Raw genomic sequence first — 16,759 nt, 5'->3', positions numbered from 1 at the left:
CCCCACTAAAAAACCGAGTAATAACATACCGGCTACATTTTCAACATTTGAGAGACCATACACAGCAGCAAGCCTTTCACTCTCCTTCTGATAGAACGCTATCAAATGCGACCACAGAGCTGATTTTGACTGAAACAAATATAGAAAGCTTTAATTTCCATGAAGTGCGCAATTAAAAACAAAAGCAAACATGACCTTACCTGTCTCATTCGTTGCACGAACTTAGATCTAGATGATTCCTTACCGCCAAATTCTAACTAAAAAAACATTAAGTCACTGTGATATTAAGACAACAAACTGCACGGCTGATCAAGTCTTCTTTACTAAGATTTCACAGTCTAAGTTTCGACGTTAAAAGTGAAAATAACAGGTGGTGTTTCAGAAAAAAAGACCTGAACGGAATTAATTTTTAAAGGAATTAATTTTCGCAAAATTCGAGGGTTTTTTGACAATTTTGCGAAAATTAGCTCCCGCGAAAATTATTGGAATACTTGCTACTCTCGATTCGTAAAAATTAATTCTAGCATTTAAAAAAATTAAATCTTGTAAAAAAGATTTTTTTTCCCTTTTGAAGAACAACATGTGTGAATTTCAACTTCAACAGTCTTTATTTTAGAAAACTGTTGGTGAACCAGTAAAAATCAACAGCATTGAGAAACAAAATGTCACCAAATTGATTTTTCTCAAAATTCGCGAAATTTAATTTTCGTCAAATATTATGACTTGCCAACTTTGGGAAAAATAATTAAAGGTTTTAGAGAGCGAAAGAACACTAACCACTTGTATCTGGTGTCTCTCACCATAGATACACACATACTTTAATAAAACTAATCGAAAACTAAACGAAGGAAACTTTTCTAATTTTAGAACAGTGTAGAAGGCTAGTAAATACACTGGACAACGCTGACTAATTGATAAAAATTAGTTGTGTTCATAACAGTTTTTACATCAACTCCTTTTACACACATTAACACACACACACGACGAAGTTCAAAAAGTTATAAATAAACCTTTGTGAGAAACCAACAAATCAATTTACTTACTTTTCTTAGTTGTACACCATGACTCCATACACGTTCCAACAAATCACATAGACTTGCAATTAACGTGTTTTCCTCAATACCAAGTGTGTTGGAACCAGCATGGCCAAGTTCTACAGCTTCCTGGCCTAACTTCAGTACAACCAGTCGTTTGGTCTAAAATAAACAAATAAATAAAGTAAAAAAGCTTTGTGGACAATAATTTATGACTGAGATAAAATGCATTCTTGTACAAAATTATTTGCTTTTAGATCAAAGCTTGGCGTCTTTCTTTTCAGCAATGTTAAAAAAATTAACATGCTTTTTTACTATTATGAAATCTTTAAGGAACATTGAGGTGGAAATAAATTTGTCACCAAAGTAAAGCTGTTGGTTTAATCAGAAACTATACAGCCACCCAACCAGGTTTTAAAAAAAAAAAAATCAGGAAAACACAATAAGGAATAAAAATATTATTTTAAGACAGATAAAAAGATTTCCTTACATGACGTAGATTATGATCTTGGGAGCTCAAACACAAAAATTACAGTGCCAACATCTCATTCAAGGTGCTTTAAAAGAGTAAGCAAAGGTAGCAGACATTAACGTATTTAATTTTCTTCATAACAAACCTTTATTTTACACTCTTTCAGTAACTTATCAGCAAATGCAGACAATGTTTTGTGAGCACCACCTGCAACTGCTGATGTGTCTTTGGTGATCATTTTACTTTCTTGCATATATTTCTAGAAATATTGGAGTAGCAAACTTCAACTAAGAAGGTGAAAGTAACAGCGATGATCGTAGACTTGCAGAAGTTACATAAAAAGTAACAGTAGCTGATCAATTTCTATTCTCTGTAAGATAATGGTATTATGTTGGGGTAAACTTTTAATTCTGCATGTTTTTCTTCAACAAATGGAATCACATCAATAGAAATTATTAATACTACAAAAAAATTAGAAAAGTAATTGTACCTTGACTTTTTCAGCAAGCTTCTCTTTAATTTTTTGACCTTCCTAAAATAAATAAGAATGAACAACAAGACTCTCATCTTTTTTTTTATATTTGTTGTAATGTGTTGTTTACTTACAGCATGACTAACTTTAATTGCTTCGTTTATTGAAATATGTTCGTTCTGTTGTTGCAATTTGTCTCGTTTACGCCAATTTATCCTGCCAGCTTTTCTAAGGAATAAACAGTCAATAAAAAAAATCAAGTCCTAGTTTGTAGACTTGCAAGCATCACTCCATGGTTATTATTGGCAAAATATTCATTTTGATAAGAAAACTATATTTTTAGTTTTGCATCTTTGCACGCTGTTTATATCGTGGTATGAACATATTTTTTGCTGATACAAAAATATTTGTATGTGCTTTGTAAATGTTCCTACTTTCTTTTCGTTTCCACCATGCCAGCTTTTTCTGGAATTGGAAAGTATCCATTTGCTCTTTCTAAAGTGAACAAGACATCGATTAAAAGAAGTTGGGATAACATAGTAAGAGGAAGAAGTTGGTAACAGTGCACACCTCGTGTAATCTCAACTTTCAATGCGTGTGGTTGAGCTGCGTTGTGATCAATATGACTGCATCTTTTTACGTACGTCTCAACTAAATGAAGAAGAAAAAAAGTTACATGTATGTTTTATTGAGGATGCTAATACTACAGTTTCACGGTAATGAATTTGGATTTCTATAGCTAAGTGCAAAAGGTGAGTTACTTCCTGCTTTATATACACATAAAGTAAAAACCTAGGCCTAAGCATAAGAAATCATCATTAATATTTTCGGCGCCAGAACCCAATTTACATTCACGACTGTCTGTAAAAAGATAATGTAACAGAGAAAAATATTTGGTCAAAAAAACAAATCAAAACAAAAAAAGAAAAAGAAAAGAAGGAAATTAACGAACACCAATAAACAAACTTAAAATATTTATCAATACTATGCTAGAATTTAGGTCCCTGCCTTTTTTATATAATTAACTACTATTTTGTATTTTTTTTAATAAAAATCAAAATAATATAGTATCTTTTGTAGTGCAATATACCACATTAGAAACTTATGCATATTGTTGTCACCAATGTGAACAAAACTTAGCATTGTATAGACATTCAACTCAGTGTTTGTGTTTTCTTGAAGCATAGTTCTTTTTTCTCAAAAAATTGTTATTCAAAATGTATTGATTTATTCAATGTTCTAGCTGACAATTGAAAATTCATTAGGAGTATCTGCAATCCACTTTCAACACAATAAACATCAGGGTTCGCATTTTTAAAAAAAGAATATAAAAATAAAAATTCATACCAGCAGAATTTATACTGGTGCATTTTTCGTAAGCATGGCTTCTTATTATCCCAAGTTTAACTTTTAGTTTATCAATACGTTTGTCGAAATAAGTTAATCTTGGATCACATTCTTCCCACAATGCCATAATTTTCATGTCTATCAAACTAGCAAAACCTTGGCTTTCAACAAATAATGTCATAAATGGAAGATTTAAAAAAGATTGATCAGATAGAAAAGAAGCTTTATCAAAATTTTGCATATGTTCACGGTTATTTAGCCAATCTTCTTTGGTTTGTCTTGGCAGTATAACAAAATGCTCATAGTCCACAAGCATTTGAGTAAAGCAGTTAACAAAAAGTTCTCTGACAACAATATTAAATTCATTTTCGTGTTGCTGTTTACGTGATACTGTTAAGGCACGAGTATTCAGCACAAATAAATCATCTTTTTTTGACAAATTCTCGGAAACACTGTTTTCTTGAATTTTCTGATTTTTAAGTATCTCTGTGGTATTTAGTCCTGCTTTCTCAGCTAGCGCCATCATAGCTGCAAGTCTTGGATTCACAGGACGAGGAGAAGAGTTTGAAGACGAATTATCATCTACTAAACCATTATTAGGTGCATAGTTGTCAGTTGCATCTCTATGCACTTGGGGAGTCATCTCACCCGCCCAGTTGCTGGCAGGAAATTTTTTTCTGGCAGTCAAAGGTGAATTGGCAGATGCCATTCTTCTGTTAATAGCAGGTGATCCGATCATTCCCTGTCCATTTTCTTGGCCTGATCTATTTTTTTTTCTTGGCCAAGTGCCTGTAAGTGAATGATCTGTCAAGGAGGTGTCAAGGGAAGAGCTCTGTTCAGAATCAGAGTGTGTTTGATCTAAAGTTGAATCTAATCCAGATTGAGCACTTCCTGATAATTCATTTTTAAAAGAGATTGAACCTTCAGGTGGGTGTATTCCATATTTAGTTGCCATTGCTTTTAGTTCATTTATAAGATCCGTTCGACCGGGAAGTTCAGGTATTTCTTGAGGAAGCTGTATCTCATTGTTGTCAATGTCTAGTAAGCATAAACCGCCCTAAAAATAAAATAAATGTTATAATTTTAACATATTATTAATAATCAACTCTTATGTTTTTTTTCATTACAACATTTCGTTCCTTTAATGTTGTAGATTTTACCCTTGTTTACATTTATATTCTATTTGCCTACCTCACATGGAATTTCCAGTCTATTTTTTTCTTCTTCTGTCTCGTAATACAACCCCATTATAAACGGAACTGGTGCATCAAGAAAATGAAGCAAAGATGGTGGAAGAACAGGTACATAAACATGTTGCCATAACAAAGGAAAGAATAGCGCAGTTAAAGATTCTGCAATCAGCATTAACTTATGTATATCTAGAAACATAACAAAATATTTGTTTGGTATATACTGTACAATATCATACTAATAAGCAGTCAACTTGCATTTCTTAAAAAAACATTCTAGCTATTTTTTAGTGTGACTAAAATGCAATAAAACTCACCATTTGAAAGAAACAAAATTTGATGTTCCAGGAGCATGCATGTAAACAAATCAACCAAATTATCAAAACCCAATGTCATTAAAACTTCTATCATTGAATAGTCAAAAAAGGGAAGTTCATTTACGTTTGGATTTAATACAATAACTGGATCACCTTCCAGTGAAATATATTTCATGGCTCGACCTGGTGGAGGCGATGGTATCTCGTACAAGACATTATATATATAACTTTCAACTGGAAAAGTGCTTTCTGTTTCATTTAAAGCAGTGTATAAAATATTCTCCAGACATCGTCGAGCAATTGTTACATATGGTTTTTTCATAACTAAACATATACATTTTGTAACATATAATTCCTCTCGTTCCTTACTGTAAGAATAATAACTACGTGTTCTTTTCAGGCGACTCTCTTTAGATTCTTGTTTAGAACTCCGACTGGGTGATTTTAACAAAGATTCGTTATCGAACATACGAAACAGAGTATCCATAGCAAGAACCATTTTATCGTTTTTAATCCTTTCATAAAACGTCAAGACAAAGCCATAAATTTTTGTACCATCTTCTCTTGTTTGCAAGAAAGAATGGAACCTTTCTTTTTTCTTGGCAATAGTTTTCCGAAAGTAACAACCACGTGGCATACAAAGCTATACATATAAATAAATAAAATGTATGCACATGTAAAAATTAAAAATGTCAAACATGAGGCAAAACACTGTTGATATAACACCTCTGCACATATTTTTTACCTAATTATAAATAATATGTCATGTAATATAAAATGGCATAGAAATAACAGCTAAAGAAGTAAACTCACAATTTTTATGCCATCAGGATCAAATACATTTGTAGGATCATTCTCAGGATAGTGCCACAACACATTTGGCTTGTAAGATAACTGCAAAGGTGTTAGTGCACTCAAGTCAGATTCTAAATTAGCAGTAATAGAAAACAGTCTACTTCTTATTATTGCTCCATATTTAATACCATGTGTGATCATGTGCTCCCCATAAATACACATACATATATAAGGGGGTTTCCTATCCAATGGCATGGGTTGACCCATACTGTATTAAAGGCACTTGAAAAGTTAAAAATATTGGGAATATTAATTAAGAGGATAACTGTTACAGACATTATGATAGCATCCTGTTAACTTGTTTCTTTCATTGTGTAGAATTTAAAATACTGATCAAAATAAGACTTAAGATCGTGGGCTATCAAAGAACTGGTAAAGACATATTAGGACTAAAAAGGATGACATTATCTGCGCGTTCATATAAAAAGGTTTTACATAAATTTTAATAAAGCATTGTGGCTTTACTATTCTTATTTAATGTATTGATGTCAATCTATTTCATTGGAGTTGTGCTGTAATGTAAAAGAAATTAACAAAGCATTTTTTTAGCTGATTTGAAGAAAAATGAACACGTCTACATTGCCTGTTACAGACAGACACATGCAATTAGTGTATTATTATAAGAGAGTAGTCAAGTGACCAAGCGTTGAGAACTTAAGTTCAAGTAAACCATGCTGCACATCTAGGTAAAGTGAAATAACTTGCTGTGCAAGTTTAAACATTAATTGTGAAAAATATAAATGCACTGCAATGGCTTTACTAACTAAAACTATGGACATTAAACTTTGTAATGAAAACATTTTGACAGCTGCCACCTAATTTGTGCGTTCTTTATAAGGAAAAAAATATCATCTTTAGGGAGCCAGATTTTTGTCTGGTTCAGTATTTCAAGCCTATCAATAAGAAATAACACCAAAGCAATAAATTTCTTGCCCAAGGTTACATTAATTTAGACTGGGCAAGCAATCTGAATAAATAGATTAAGTTTATAAATGCATATTTTACAAAATCTTTTTTATCTATTTTATCTTGTCTTTTTAAATATTTTGGTTATTTTTTACTGAAAAAAATAAGAAAGATAACATTGATTTCCATGTGAGATAAATTGATATTGCTCAAAAAACTTAGTCTACTAATATAATAGTTATCTATTTTTATACTAGTTAGCATGTCTGTGATGTAAACCATGCCCAACATGATTATGCAGCAAACTCCCTATCACATAGCTACACTGGTACAAGTTAATTAGCAAAACATTATTTGTGTAGGATAAAAACCAAGGAAACGTGGGAAAAAATTACTCATGTAAAAAAAATGTTTACCACCGGACTGGTGAGGTTCAAGTCCTTCAACTTCATCTAGACCACAAACAACGAAATAATCTGCAAATCTCTCTGCTGGTGCTGTATCATTAGATGCTTTACGATGCAAAGACATTATTCTAAAAAAAAAAGGATATAAAATACATAAAATAATTTCACTAAAATCTGCTTTCTGTCCATTAGGAAAAATATAACAAACATCAAAACGAAAGATTCGAACTGATAGAAGACTGCAAAAGACAATTTAAGGATATATCTGAGAAAAACTTTGTCTGTTTTAAGTGCTAGTTGTGAGGACTAAAACAGGTAAACACCAGATTTCACAAAACATCCAGAGTGTCAGCAACGAGTCAGTAGTTTCAACAGAACAACCAGAGAATGAACAGAGTATGTCAACGGACAAGCAGCTCAAATATTATTACTATTATAAAATAGGGAAGAGCACGAATTATTTAAGACATCTGAAAACAGCCATGTTCTAAATTTTTGCAACACTCTGTGTAAAGTGACCTTTTTCACAATATTTCACAATATTTTCCTTTAAATCAAAACTCTCGCGTTAAGAGTTACGACAATACCAATTTCCACGACAAGTTGATTTAAAAAAATGAAAGACAAATACAGACTATATTTGCGTAAGTTGACATCACCAAATGTATAACCAAATGTATAACGAATAAAAATATGTATATAGGGAACATGGAAAAAATAATTAGTCAAAAATTAGTTAACAAAACTCTTTTTGTTCATGATATTCACACTAAGATTTTTAGACTTAATTCAGCTGCATAATTAATGTCATTATAAAGACTAGCATTAAAAGACTGTTGAAATTTTCTGTCATCAGTAATTTCAGACCAGGGATACAAAAACTATGTCAAGATGGTACTCATTTCTAAATCCCAGGCCTCTTTAAATTTTGCTGACAATCACCTTAGTTAGGGTATGCATGTCAATTTGTTTTTAATTAAATTTTGGAAGTAAACACATACAGGGCATATGCAGTTCTACAATTCCAATAATTTTCTGTGAACAAAATCTACTTTATCTAATAAATAAAAAACACACATTGTTTCGGTTTGTCAGTTCAGTATTCATATTAATTTTTTAATATTTTTTATTATTTTTAATATTTTAGGTTTTTATTTCTTGATGATATAGTTTAGCAGACGATGTTTTGAAAGTTCCATCTCCCCTCATCAGGCAAAGTATAATGATGTTGGAGATGTATTTATAATTTCCAGAGGATTAAATTTCATAAAATTTAACCAATCAGACTATTGCTTCATCTGCCGTCTTAAATTTTGTTCTTTTTCACATCTCCTTTTTATACTGCAAGCATGTTCTTGAACTTGTTGCTTAAATTTTCTTCTTTTGCATCTATATATACAGCATCACAAATGACAGTGGCGTGATCTTCTTTTAGTTTAGACAAAATGCTATACATAGTGTTTCCGTAGAGTAGAAAATGCATTTAATCTTGTATTTTTTTAGAACTTGTTGAAGGATCTCACTGGTGCCTGGGACAAACGAAAGAAATGCTGGTGATGTGAGCTTCACTGATCACTGATGCTTTATTATTAGCTACATTAGCTTTTCTCCTTATTTTTTTTTCTACTTATGTGACTTTTTGGCTTTATCCATTTGTGATCAATGCATTCTTTACATGTCCAATCTCCCGTTTCTTCTCCTTTTCATCACTAACTACGTTGTTTGCACAATTTAACAATGAAAAAATGACACTTTCTTTGCAATATTTCTGATTGAGTAAAGGTACCAGTCAGTGTGGCTGGGTTTCTGATACACTGAAACTGAAATTGTACCGTTCTTGCATTTCACCAATGTGTCAAGGAAAGCAATGCTATCAGTGAATTTGATTTGTTGATGGAGGCCTTTGATGTGATTATAAACACTTCCAGATGAGATCTCTGGATTATAATGAATATGTAGTCAAAAAATCCCTTCCAAACCTTCCGACCTTTTGTCTGATGTGAGCAACGTTGTTGTCTCATGTGCTTGCATGAATATTTTAGCAACTACTGACGATGCAGGACCACTTATTGCAACTCTGTTTTTTTAATTGTATAATTGTTTTTGAACAAATACCATGTTCTTACCAACACAAGTTCCACTGAACACAGAAAATCCGGTAAAAATGATGCATTGTTCTCAATGAGATCTTTTATGATGTTCAGGGTGTCCTTCATCGGAACATTTGCTTCTCTGAGAATTCTTTTGAGGTCTTGCTATGGTCAGTGGCTGTGAATTTGTTGAAGAAAAAAGCAAAAAGGTTGTACCCATGCAAGACACAAATAATTGGATATCTGTTTGTGAGTTTTCGGTAGTCCGTAGAATCAAGGTGTTGGGTCTGTCAAAGGGTTTCAATTACTTTTTTTCGTCGATGTATTTTTTTCTCTTTACTCCATTAAGATGTTTCTAGTGTCTCATTTAATAACTGCTGTATGATCTTTCTTCAGAAGTTTATAAGGCCTATTGTTGATGTGTTAAATACGTTTGTTGACATAGTTATTTTCATGATTGTTGTTCTTTTTTTAATTACTTTTAGGCTATTTAATGAGAGTCTTTTGTCTTTACATAGATTGTCCTTTGGTCTTTTGCTATTCTAGAGTGTGAGGCTTACTTTAGCTCTGACTGTGTTTGCCTTTTCTTTTGATAGAAAGGAAACTCTGTTGTAATTACCACCAAAGATGTTTATTTTAAAAATATGCAAAGCCTTTTGATTAATTCTGGAAAAATTTACTAAGCAGGAAATACCATCTGCCAACCAATTCTGCTACGGTGAAAGACTCATTCTCTTTTGCAGAATATGTACATGGTCGAGATCAAAATCTGTATATGTCAAGTTTAGATGTTGATTCACTGTTTACAAACATTCCTTTGGATGAAAGTATCGATATTGCTATGGCAGTCATAAAAATGACTTTCGCACATTATTATTGGCAACAAAGAAATCCTTCTTTATTTCAAACGAGGAATATTAACAACAGATTGACAGAGTTTCAATGGGAGAACCTTTAGGGCCCACCCTGGCAAATGTCCTCCTTTGTTTTCATAAACGTAAGTGGATCGAGGAAGGTCCAAATGCAATTAAACCACTATGGAATAAACGCTGTGTTGATAATATTTTTTTTGCATTCTTTATCTATAAACTATCTTGTATATTTTAAAGATTACATGAATACGAAGCATTCTAATATTATTATACTTTTGAAAAAAAAAAAAGATAAGTCTTTTTCTTTTGTAGTTGTAAAAATTAATAGAGAAAATAATAAGTTTGTCGCCAGTGTTTTTCGTAAACCAACTTTTAGTGGTGTTTACACAAATTTTACTAGATTTATTCTAAAGTGTTACATAATTAGTCTTTTCCTTATTATTTCGATGTTTTAATATTGTTTCAGATCTCTCAAAGTTTCATGTTGAGGTTAGTTTTTTAAAGGAGGTTTTGTCAAAAAATAGTAATCCTAGTTCTTTTCTTGATTTATGTATTAAGAAATTTGTTGATAAGGTACACAGATCACATGCTGTACCTTCGTGTTTTGATTTGCCTAAGAAGAAGGTATTGGTGGTATTACCATATTTAGGACCGTTTCATTACAGGCTGAGTCTTGTCTTAAAAAAAGCTTTCTCTGAACACTTGCCCAGTTGTTACAGGTTGTTTTCCGATCTTCGTTAAGGTTGTCTGCCACGTTTCGTTTCAAGGATTGTCTTCCAAGATCTCTACTTTCTGGTGTTGTATATAAATTTTTGTGTAGTGGCTGCAATGCGTTTTATATTGGCAAAACTATACGACACCTGAGGGTCAGATCTTGTGAGCACCTTGAAATTCCCCATCTTACAGGGAAAAGAATCTCTGGTCACTAACCCTTGGCGGTTAGCGATCATCTATTGTTGACATCTAGCTTGGATAATTTCACAGTTTTGATGTCAGACGCCACTAATAATTTTGGAGATTAAAGAAAGTCTTTCTATTCAAAAAGACAAACACATGCTTAATAAGAATATAACTTCGGCTCCTTTGTACCTTTTTAATTAGTGTATTTATTTCAATTATCAATTAGGGAATTTACCAACTGTATATATACCAATAAAAAAATTGTCATTTGATCATGGCTAGAGTTCAAGCCGAATGCTTATCTATTAAAAAAACCCATCGTATTTTGTTAATTTTTAAAGTTTTAATGTTTTCATAATCATGAGGAAAATTACATTGCAGTTTTTCGTCTGCAGCCACATAAAAACATAAGGTGCTCTTTCCTTGTGCTCTGTAATAGCAAATATTTTTGGTTGAGGTCACTCACCCACTTCAATTTTTAAAATACCTCCCCCCTGAAAATTTTAGGTTTAGAGTGTCCGAAATATTTTGTTTCTATCTCATAAATTCTTTGCTGTTTTTAGAATTACTGAACTCAGGCCAACATCATCGCAACACCCCACCACTTATAAGCGTGGTGCATGAATAACTTTGTTACTAGACCACTTTTCTATAACTTTTTTATAGATTGATTGATTAATTGATATGACAATGATGAATTAATTCAAAATAAAACAATATATTTTTATTTACTTTGTTCTCAACTCCAACTGGGTACCTATCTATACCTATTTATATATCTATACCTTAAATATATTAATTCGGGCATATGACTTTACAATAAAAATAAGTACAAGAAGTTTGATTTGATGATGACATCTTTTTATTTTATTTTAACAGATATTTCGTCTTGTCACGGAAAATGTCACTGATAGGAGTTCAGTACGTCTGATAAAAGAATGCAAAAGTTTACCAAAAATTATAAGGGCTAGGTATAGATATTTTAACGGATATTTCGTCTTGTTACTACAAGACATTATCAATGTAAATTGTTACAATTATCTTACAAGTTTTTTTAAATATCCTAAAACAATTTTAATGGAACAGACAATTCCTGTACATTAACCATGGGACTGTTATTGCGAATATACATGGCTTCAGCTGTTTTCCTCCTTTTCGTCGTGTATATACTCAGCTTTGGTCGAGCAAACGTCGGAATTAACTGTTCCTTTTTACAAGCAAGTAAGAACTGTATATCGCAATTAATTCTAACAAGTTTAATACCAAGCTTTTCATATCTTCGTACCAACCGTAGGGTATAAAATTGTTTTAGGGTATTTAAAAAACTTTTAAGATAATTGTAACAATTTACATTGATAATGTCTTGTAGTAACAAGACGAAATATCCGTTAAAATATCTATACCTATTTATAATGGCTAGCCCTTATAATTTTTGGTAAACTTTTGCATTCTTTTATCAGACGTACTGAACTCCTATCCGTGACATTTTAGAGATCCATCACTTTTACTAGCTAACTAGCTATCACCTTTTAACTAGGTAGCTCTTTTTTTCTTATATTGTGTGTTGTTTGTTTTTTATGGCTGTATTATCAAAATCTTTGTACAGTTTTATGTGTAATATATGTTGTAAATCTGTGGCTAACCACCACCATCGTACCCTGTGTGGTGACATTTGTGGCCAGTGGGTACATATTAAATGCAATCAAGTTTCCCCTACTGTATATGAGTCTCTTAAACATTCTCCTGATCCATGGTTTTGTTATAAATGTACTGGTTCTATATTTCCTCATAACGTAGATCTTTTCTCAGACTCATTAAATGACACCTCGGAAAATCCAATTTCAAACTCTAGTAGTGAAGATATTGACCTCCCAGGTAATGCCCAATTCTTAAATTCTCTTTTTGCGAACTCTAGTTCTCATGATTCTAACTCTCTCAACTGTAAGTATTATGATATAACTGAGTTCAATTCAACCTCTTTTAATTTTACGAAATTTTCTTTTTCGTTCTTTCACTTAAATACAGCTGCATTACCATGTCATTTTGATGAGTTTAATGTTCTTCTTAATGACCTTGGGCATAATTTTGACATTATTGCACTGACTGAAACAAAAATTCCCTCTAGTATCATCTCTGGTGATTTTTGTCTTAAATCCTATAATTACTGCCACACTCCATCAGAATCTAGCTGTGGGGGGTCTCTTCTTATATTGCAGATAACATCCCCTTCGTTGAAAGCCTTGATGTGAATAAAATATGTTATCTATCAAGAAAACTTGAATCATGTTTTATCGAAATTCCCACAGTCAAAGGCAAAGCTCTTATAATTGGTTGTATCTATAGGCATCCATCTATGGAAATCTCTGACATCAGTGATAACTACTTAAGTCCTCTCTTATATAAGCTTTCTATGGATAATAAAGATGAAGTCTTATTAGAAGATTTTAATATTAATTTGTTAAATGTTCTTCTTGTATTTCTGGTAATATAGTAGCAGGCATATCTGATCACGAAAAGCGGCGATAGAAATGTTTTTTTAGATCGCATTTTAAAAGTTTAAAAACTAATGGCGGCGACAGATATGTTTTTTTAGATCGCATTTTAAAAGTTTAAAAACTAATGGCGGCGACAGATATGTTTTTTTAGATCGCATTTTAAAAGTTTAAAAACGAATAGCGGCAATAGAAATGTTTTTTTAGATCGCATTTTAAAAGTTTAAAAACTAATGGCGGCGACAGATATGTTTTTTTAGATCGCATTTTAAAAGTTTAAAAACTAATGGCGGCGACAGATATGTTTTTTTAGATCGCATTTTAAAAGTTTAAAAACGAATAGCGGCAATAGAAATGTTTTTTTAGATCGCATTTTAAAAGTTTAAAAACGAAAAGCGGCATTTAATAGTTGTGAACAATGCTTCTCATATGTTTCTTAGATTAAACACGTTGGAATTTTTTTAAGTTATTAAATCAACAATACATTCTCACGCAATGTATTATAAAACTTCGCAAAAGATTTTTATTATTTAATTACTTCACGCTAATACTTAAGGGAATAGCTTATCAATACATTTACACAATGCATCTCGCTATTAGAAAAAATATAATTACTCCGATATTTCTTCGCGAGCGCATTGTTTTTTAACACGCAAATATAAACTCGCAAAACGCTCAAGGGATTTAATTATAACAAAAGACAAACGACTGCCGTCCTCCACGCAAAGGTGTGATATTAGCGTCTACGCGGTAGATTACATTCAGACTGTACTGTACCTCAATTTCTCTTTGTTGATAAATCTCCTAGACATGCTATAAAATCATGTCATCAATATCGTGACTGGAAGAACTTTAAATAAGAAAATTTTATTCTTGACTTTTTTGAAATTGATTGGGACAATGTAATAAAACTTAGTAAACTAGATGTAAATTTTTCTTTTAATTCTTACATTCAAACTCTAACTCTAAGCTCTAATTCTAAGCTAATTTGGAAAGGTATCAATAATATTCTTGGTGTTAATCAGTCATCAAATAATTCAATTAAATCCCTTAACATTAATAATTCAATCTGTAATGACCCACAAAACATTGGGAACACTCTTAATAATCATTTCTGTACTGTTGCTGACAAATTTCGGTCAAAGATTCAAAATTCATTTAAACATTTTTCTGATTTTTTTGACAGTCCAAATCCAAATACCTTTTTTCTTTCGCCTACTGATCCTGGTGAAGTACTAAGTTATATTAATTCTCTCAACCTTGAAAAGTCTTCTGGTCCCAATAGTATTTCCAATAAAATCCTAATCCTTCTAAAATTTGAAATTGCTGTCCACTTATCAAAGCTACTCTATCTATTTTGTTCTAGTGGTGTTTTTCCCGATCTTCTCAAAATTGCCAAAGTGATAGCCCTGTTCAAAAAGGGTTCTCCACTCGATTGTTCTAACTATTGTCCTATTTCTCTTTTATCTAATGTGGAGAAGATATTTCAAAAAATTATATTTAAACGTCTTTATAACTTCATTAAGCACAATAATATTTTATTTTTTCGTCAGTTTGGGTTTCGTAAATCTTTTTCCACATCTCATCCACTTATGTCTATCACTCAGCTTATTTCTAAGCTGAGTGATAGACATAACTGCCCTTGACCAAGGAAACTTTGCATGTGCCCTATTTATTGACCTTGAAAAAGCATTCGATTTGGTTGACCACATTATACTTCTTCGTAAACTCTCACATTATGGCATTCATGGACATTCATTAGAACTCTTTTCATCTTACCTCTCCAATTGTAAACAAATTGTCTCCCTTTCTGGTATTTCATCTTGCTCCAACATTATTAAACATGGTGTTCCTCAGGGTTCGGTTCTTGGGCCTCTCCTCTTCTTAATTTATATAAATGACTTATTTCATGCTATTAAGTTTGGGGAGGTCCATCATTTTGCTGATGAGTCCAACTTGTTACACGTCAATAAAAATCTTAAACATCTACAAAAGACATGTCAGTCCGATATTAAATGAAATTAATGTCAGTCCAATAATAAACGAAATTTTATTGGCTTAACGCCAATAAAATTTCGAAAAACACATCAAAAACGGAATACATTATATTTAAACCTAGACGTAAATCTACTCACAATTTTAATTTTAAATTAAAGATTAATGGTAAACGTATTAATTCTAGTGTCATGGTTAAATATTTAGGTATTTTACTCAATTTCAACGTTTCCTGGCGATCTCATATTAATTTAATTAATTCCAAACTTAAAAGAGCTAATGCCATTTTATCTAAACTATGCCATTATGTCACTAGAAATACTCTTCGTCAAGTTTATTTTGCACTTTTTCATTCCCATCTTTCATATTGTTGCCAGATTTGGGGTCAGGGCACTTCTTCCTTAGTTAATACAATTTTAACTCTTCAAAAACAGGTCTTACGTATTATTACTTTTTCACATCCTCATTCTCATGCTAATCCACTTTTCTATCAACTTAAAATCTTAAAATTTCCTGATTATGTCCACTTTCACAATGTCCTAATTCTTAAAAAAATTACTTTAAACACACTCCCATTCTCTGTCTTAAAACTTTTGGTATTGATTTTTTTGTTAACTATGGTACTGGTGGATATAAGTGTTCCTTCTGTTCAAACGGTATCCTACAGTTTAAATTCAATTCGCTTTCAATCCATTCAATCATGGAACAAGCTTATCCAACATTTCAACTTATCCTTCCTCGAATTATCATCTAATGCTTTAAGGATTAAACTAACTGATTTTTTTTTACAATCTTATACCCAACAAAAGTTCCTTATTTCTTAAAGTGTTTCAAGTAAGTATTTCAAGCCAATTGTTTAAAAATTTTGTCATTACACTAGGGTTATGTGTGCGTGTGTTGTGTGTCAATGTGCTGGTTCTGTGTGTGTAAGTGTGTGTCCAATTGTTTTCAGTTTTTGTTTTGTTTGTTTGTTTGTTTGTTTTTATTTATTTATTTATTCCAGATTATTTAATTGATATATACCCCATTTCATATATCCCTAAATTGTCACTGATCATAGTTCTATAATCAAAGGTGGCCTCACATTTTTCTAGCTATGCTATAGTGTGGTCTTGTGGCTAATATTTATAGTTGTGTGGATATCATTAGTTTTATATTTATATTGTATTTTATTTTTGCTGTTATCCTTACAAATGAATAAGTCCTGTAACTTTCTTATTCCGAATAAATAACTACTACTACTACCTATGACATTTTGTTTGTTAAATGTTGTTTGAGATGTAATTTTTTTTTAATTATTTTAAACATTGTTGTTGATAATAGAAATAACTATTGTTTTGATAAGAAGTAATATAAAATCATCTGATCTTTATGAACATCTTATAAATTTCTACTAGTTTGATCTTATTC

At 31.6% G+C, this 16,759-nt stretch overlaps 1 protein-coding gene across 1 annotated transcript in view; it reads right to left on the bottom strand.

Moving 5' to 3' along the window:
- Nucleotides 1-16,759, bottom strand: part of LOC130653863 (DENN domain-containing protein 5B-like) — a 28,126-nt gene that overhangs the window by 8,824 nt on the left and 2,543 nt on the right. Inside the window, exons 2-14 of the mRNA XM_057456362.1 lie at nucleotides 7,010-7,128; nucleotides 5,646-5,758; nucleotides 4,833-5,475; nucleotides 4,517-4,704; nucleotides 3,326-4,382; nucleotides 2,549-2,629; nucleotides 2,413-2,473; nucleotides 2,113-2,206; nucleotides 1,997-2,038; nucleotides 1,652-1,765; nucleotides 1,044-1,196; nucleotides 201-257; nucleotides 30-129 (exon numbers count right to left, since the gene is read on the bottom strand). Of these exons, the coding sequence (XP_057312345.1) occupies nucleotides 30-129; nucleotides 201-257; nucleotides 1,044-1,196; nucleotides 1,652-1,765; nucleotides 1,997-2,038; nucleotides 2,113-2,206; nucleotides 2,413-2,473; nucleotides 2,549-2,629; nucleotides 3,326-4,382; nucleotides 4,517-4,704; nucleotides 4,833-5,475; nucleotides 5,646-5,758; nucleotides 7,010-7,124 (2,818 nt within the window). The 5' untranslated portion in view covers nucleotides 7,125-7,128. The remainder of the gene's footprint in view (nucleotides 1-29; nucleotides 130-200; nucleotides 258-1,043; nucleotides 1,197-1,651; nucleotides 1,766-1,996; nucleotides 2,039-2,112; nucleotides 2,207-2,412; nucleotides 2,474-2,548; nucleotides 2,630-3,325; nucleotides 4,383-4,516; nucleotides 4,705-4,832; nucleotides 5,476-5,645; nucleotides 5,759-7,009; nucleotides 7,129-16,759) is intronic.

Source organism: Hydractinia symbiolongicarpus, chromosome 8, assembly GCF_029227915.1.
Source record: "Hydractinia symbiolongicarpus strain clone_291-10 chromosome 8, HSymV2.1, whole genome shotgun sequence".
NCBI lineage: Eukaryota > Metazoa > Cnidaria > Hydrozoa > Anthoathecata > Hydractiniidae > Hydractinia > Hydractinia symbiolongicarpus.
The sequence above is the reverse complement of the archived record's forward strand: the minus strand, read 5'-3'. Positions and strand labels throughout refer to the sequence as shown.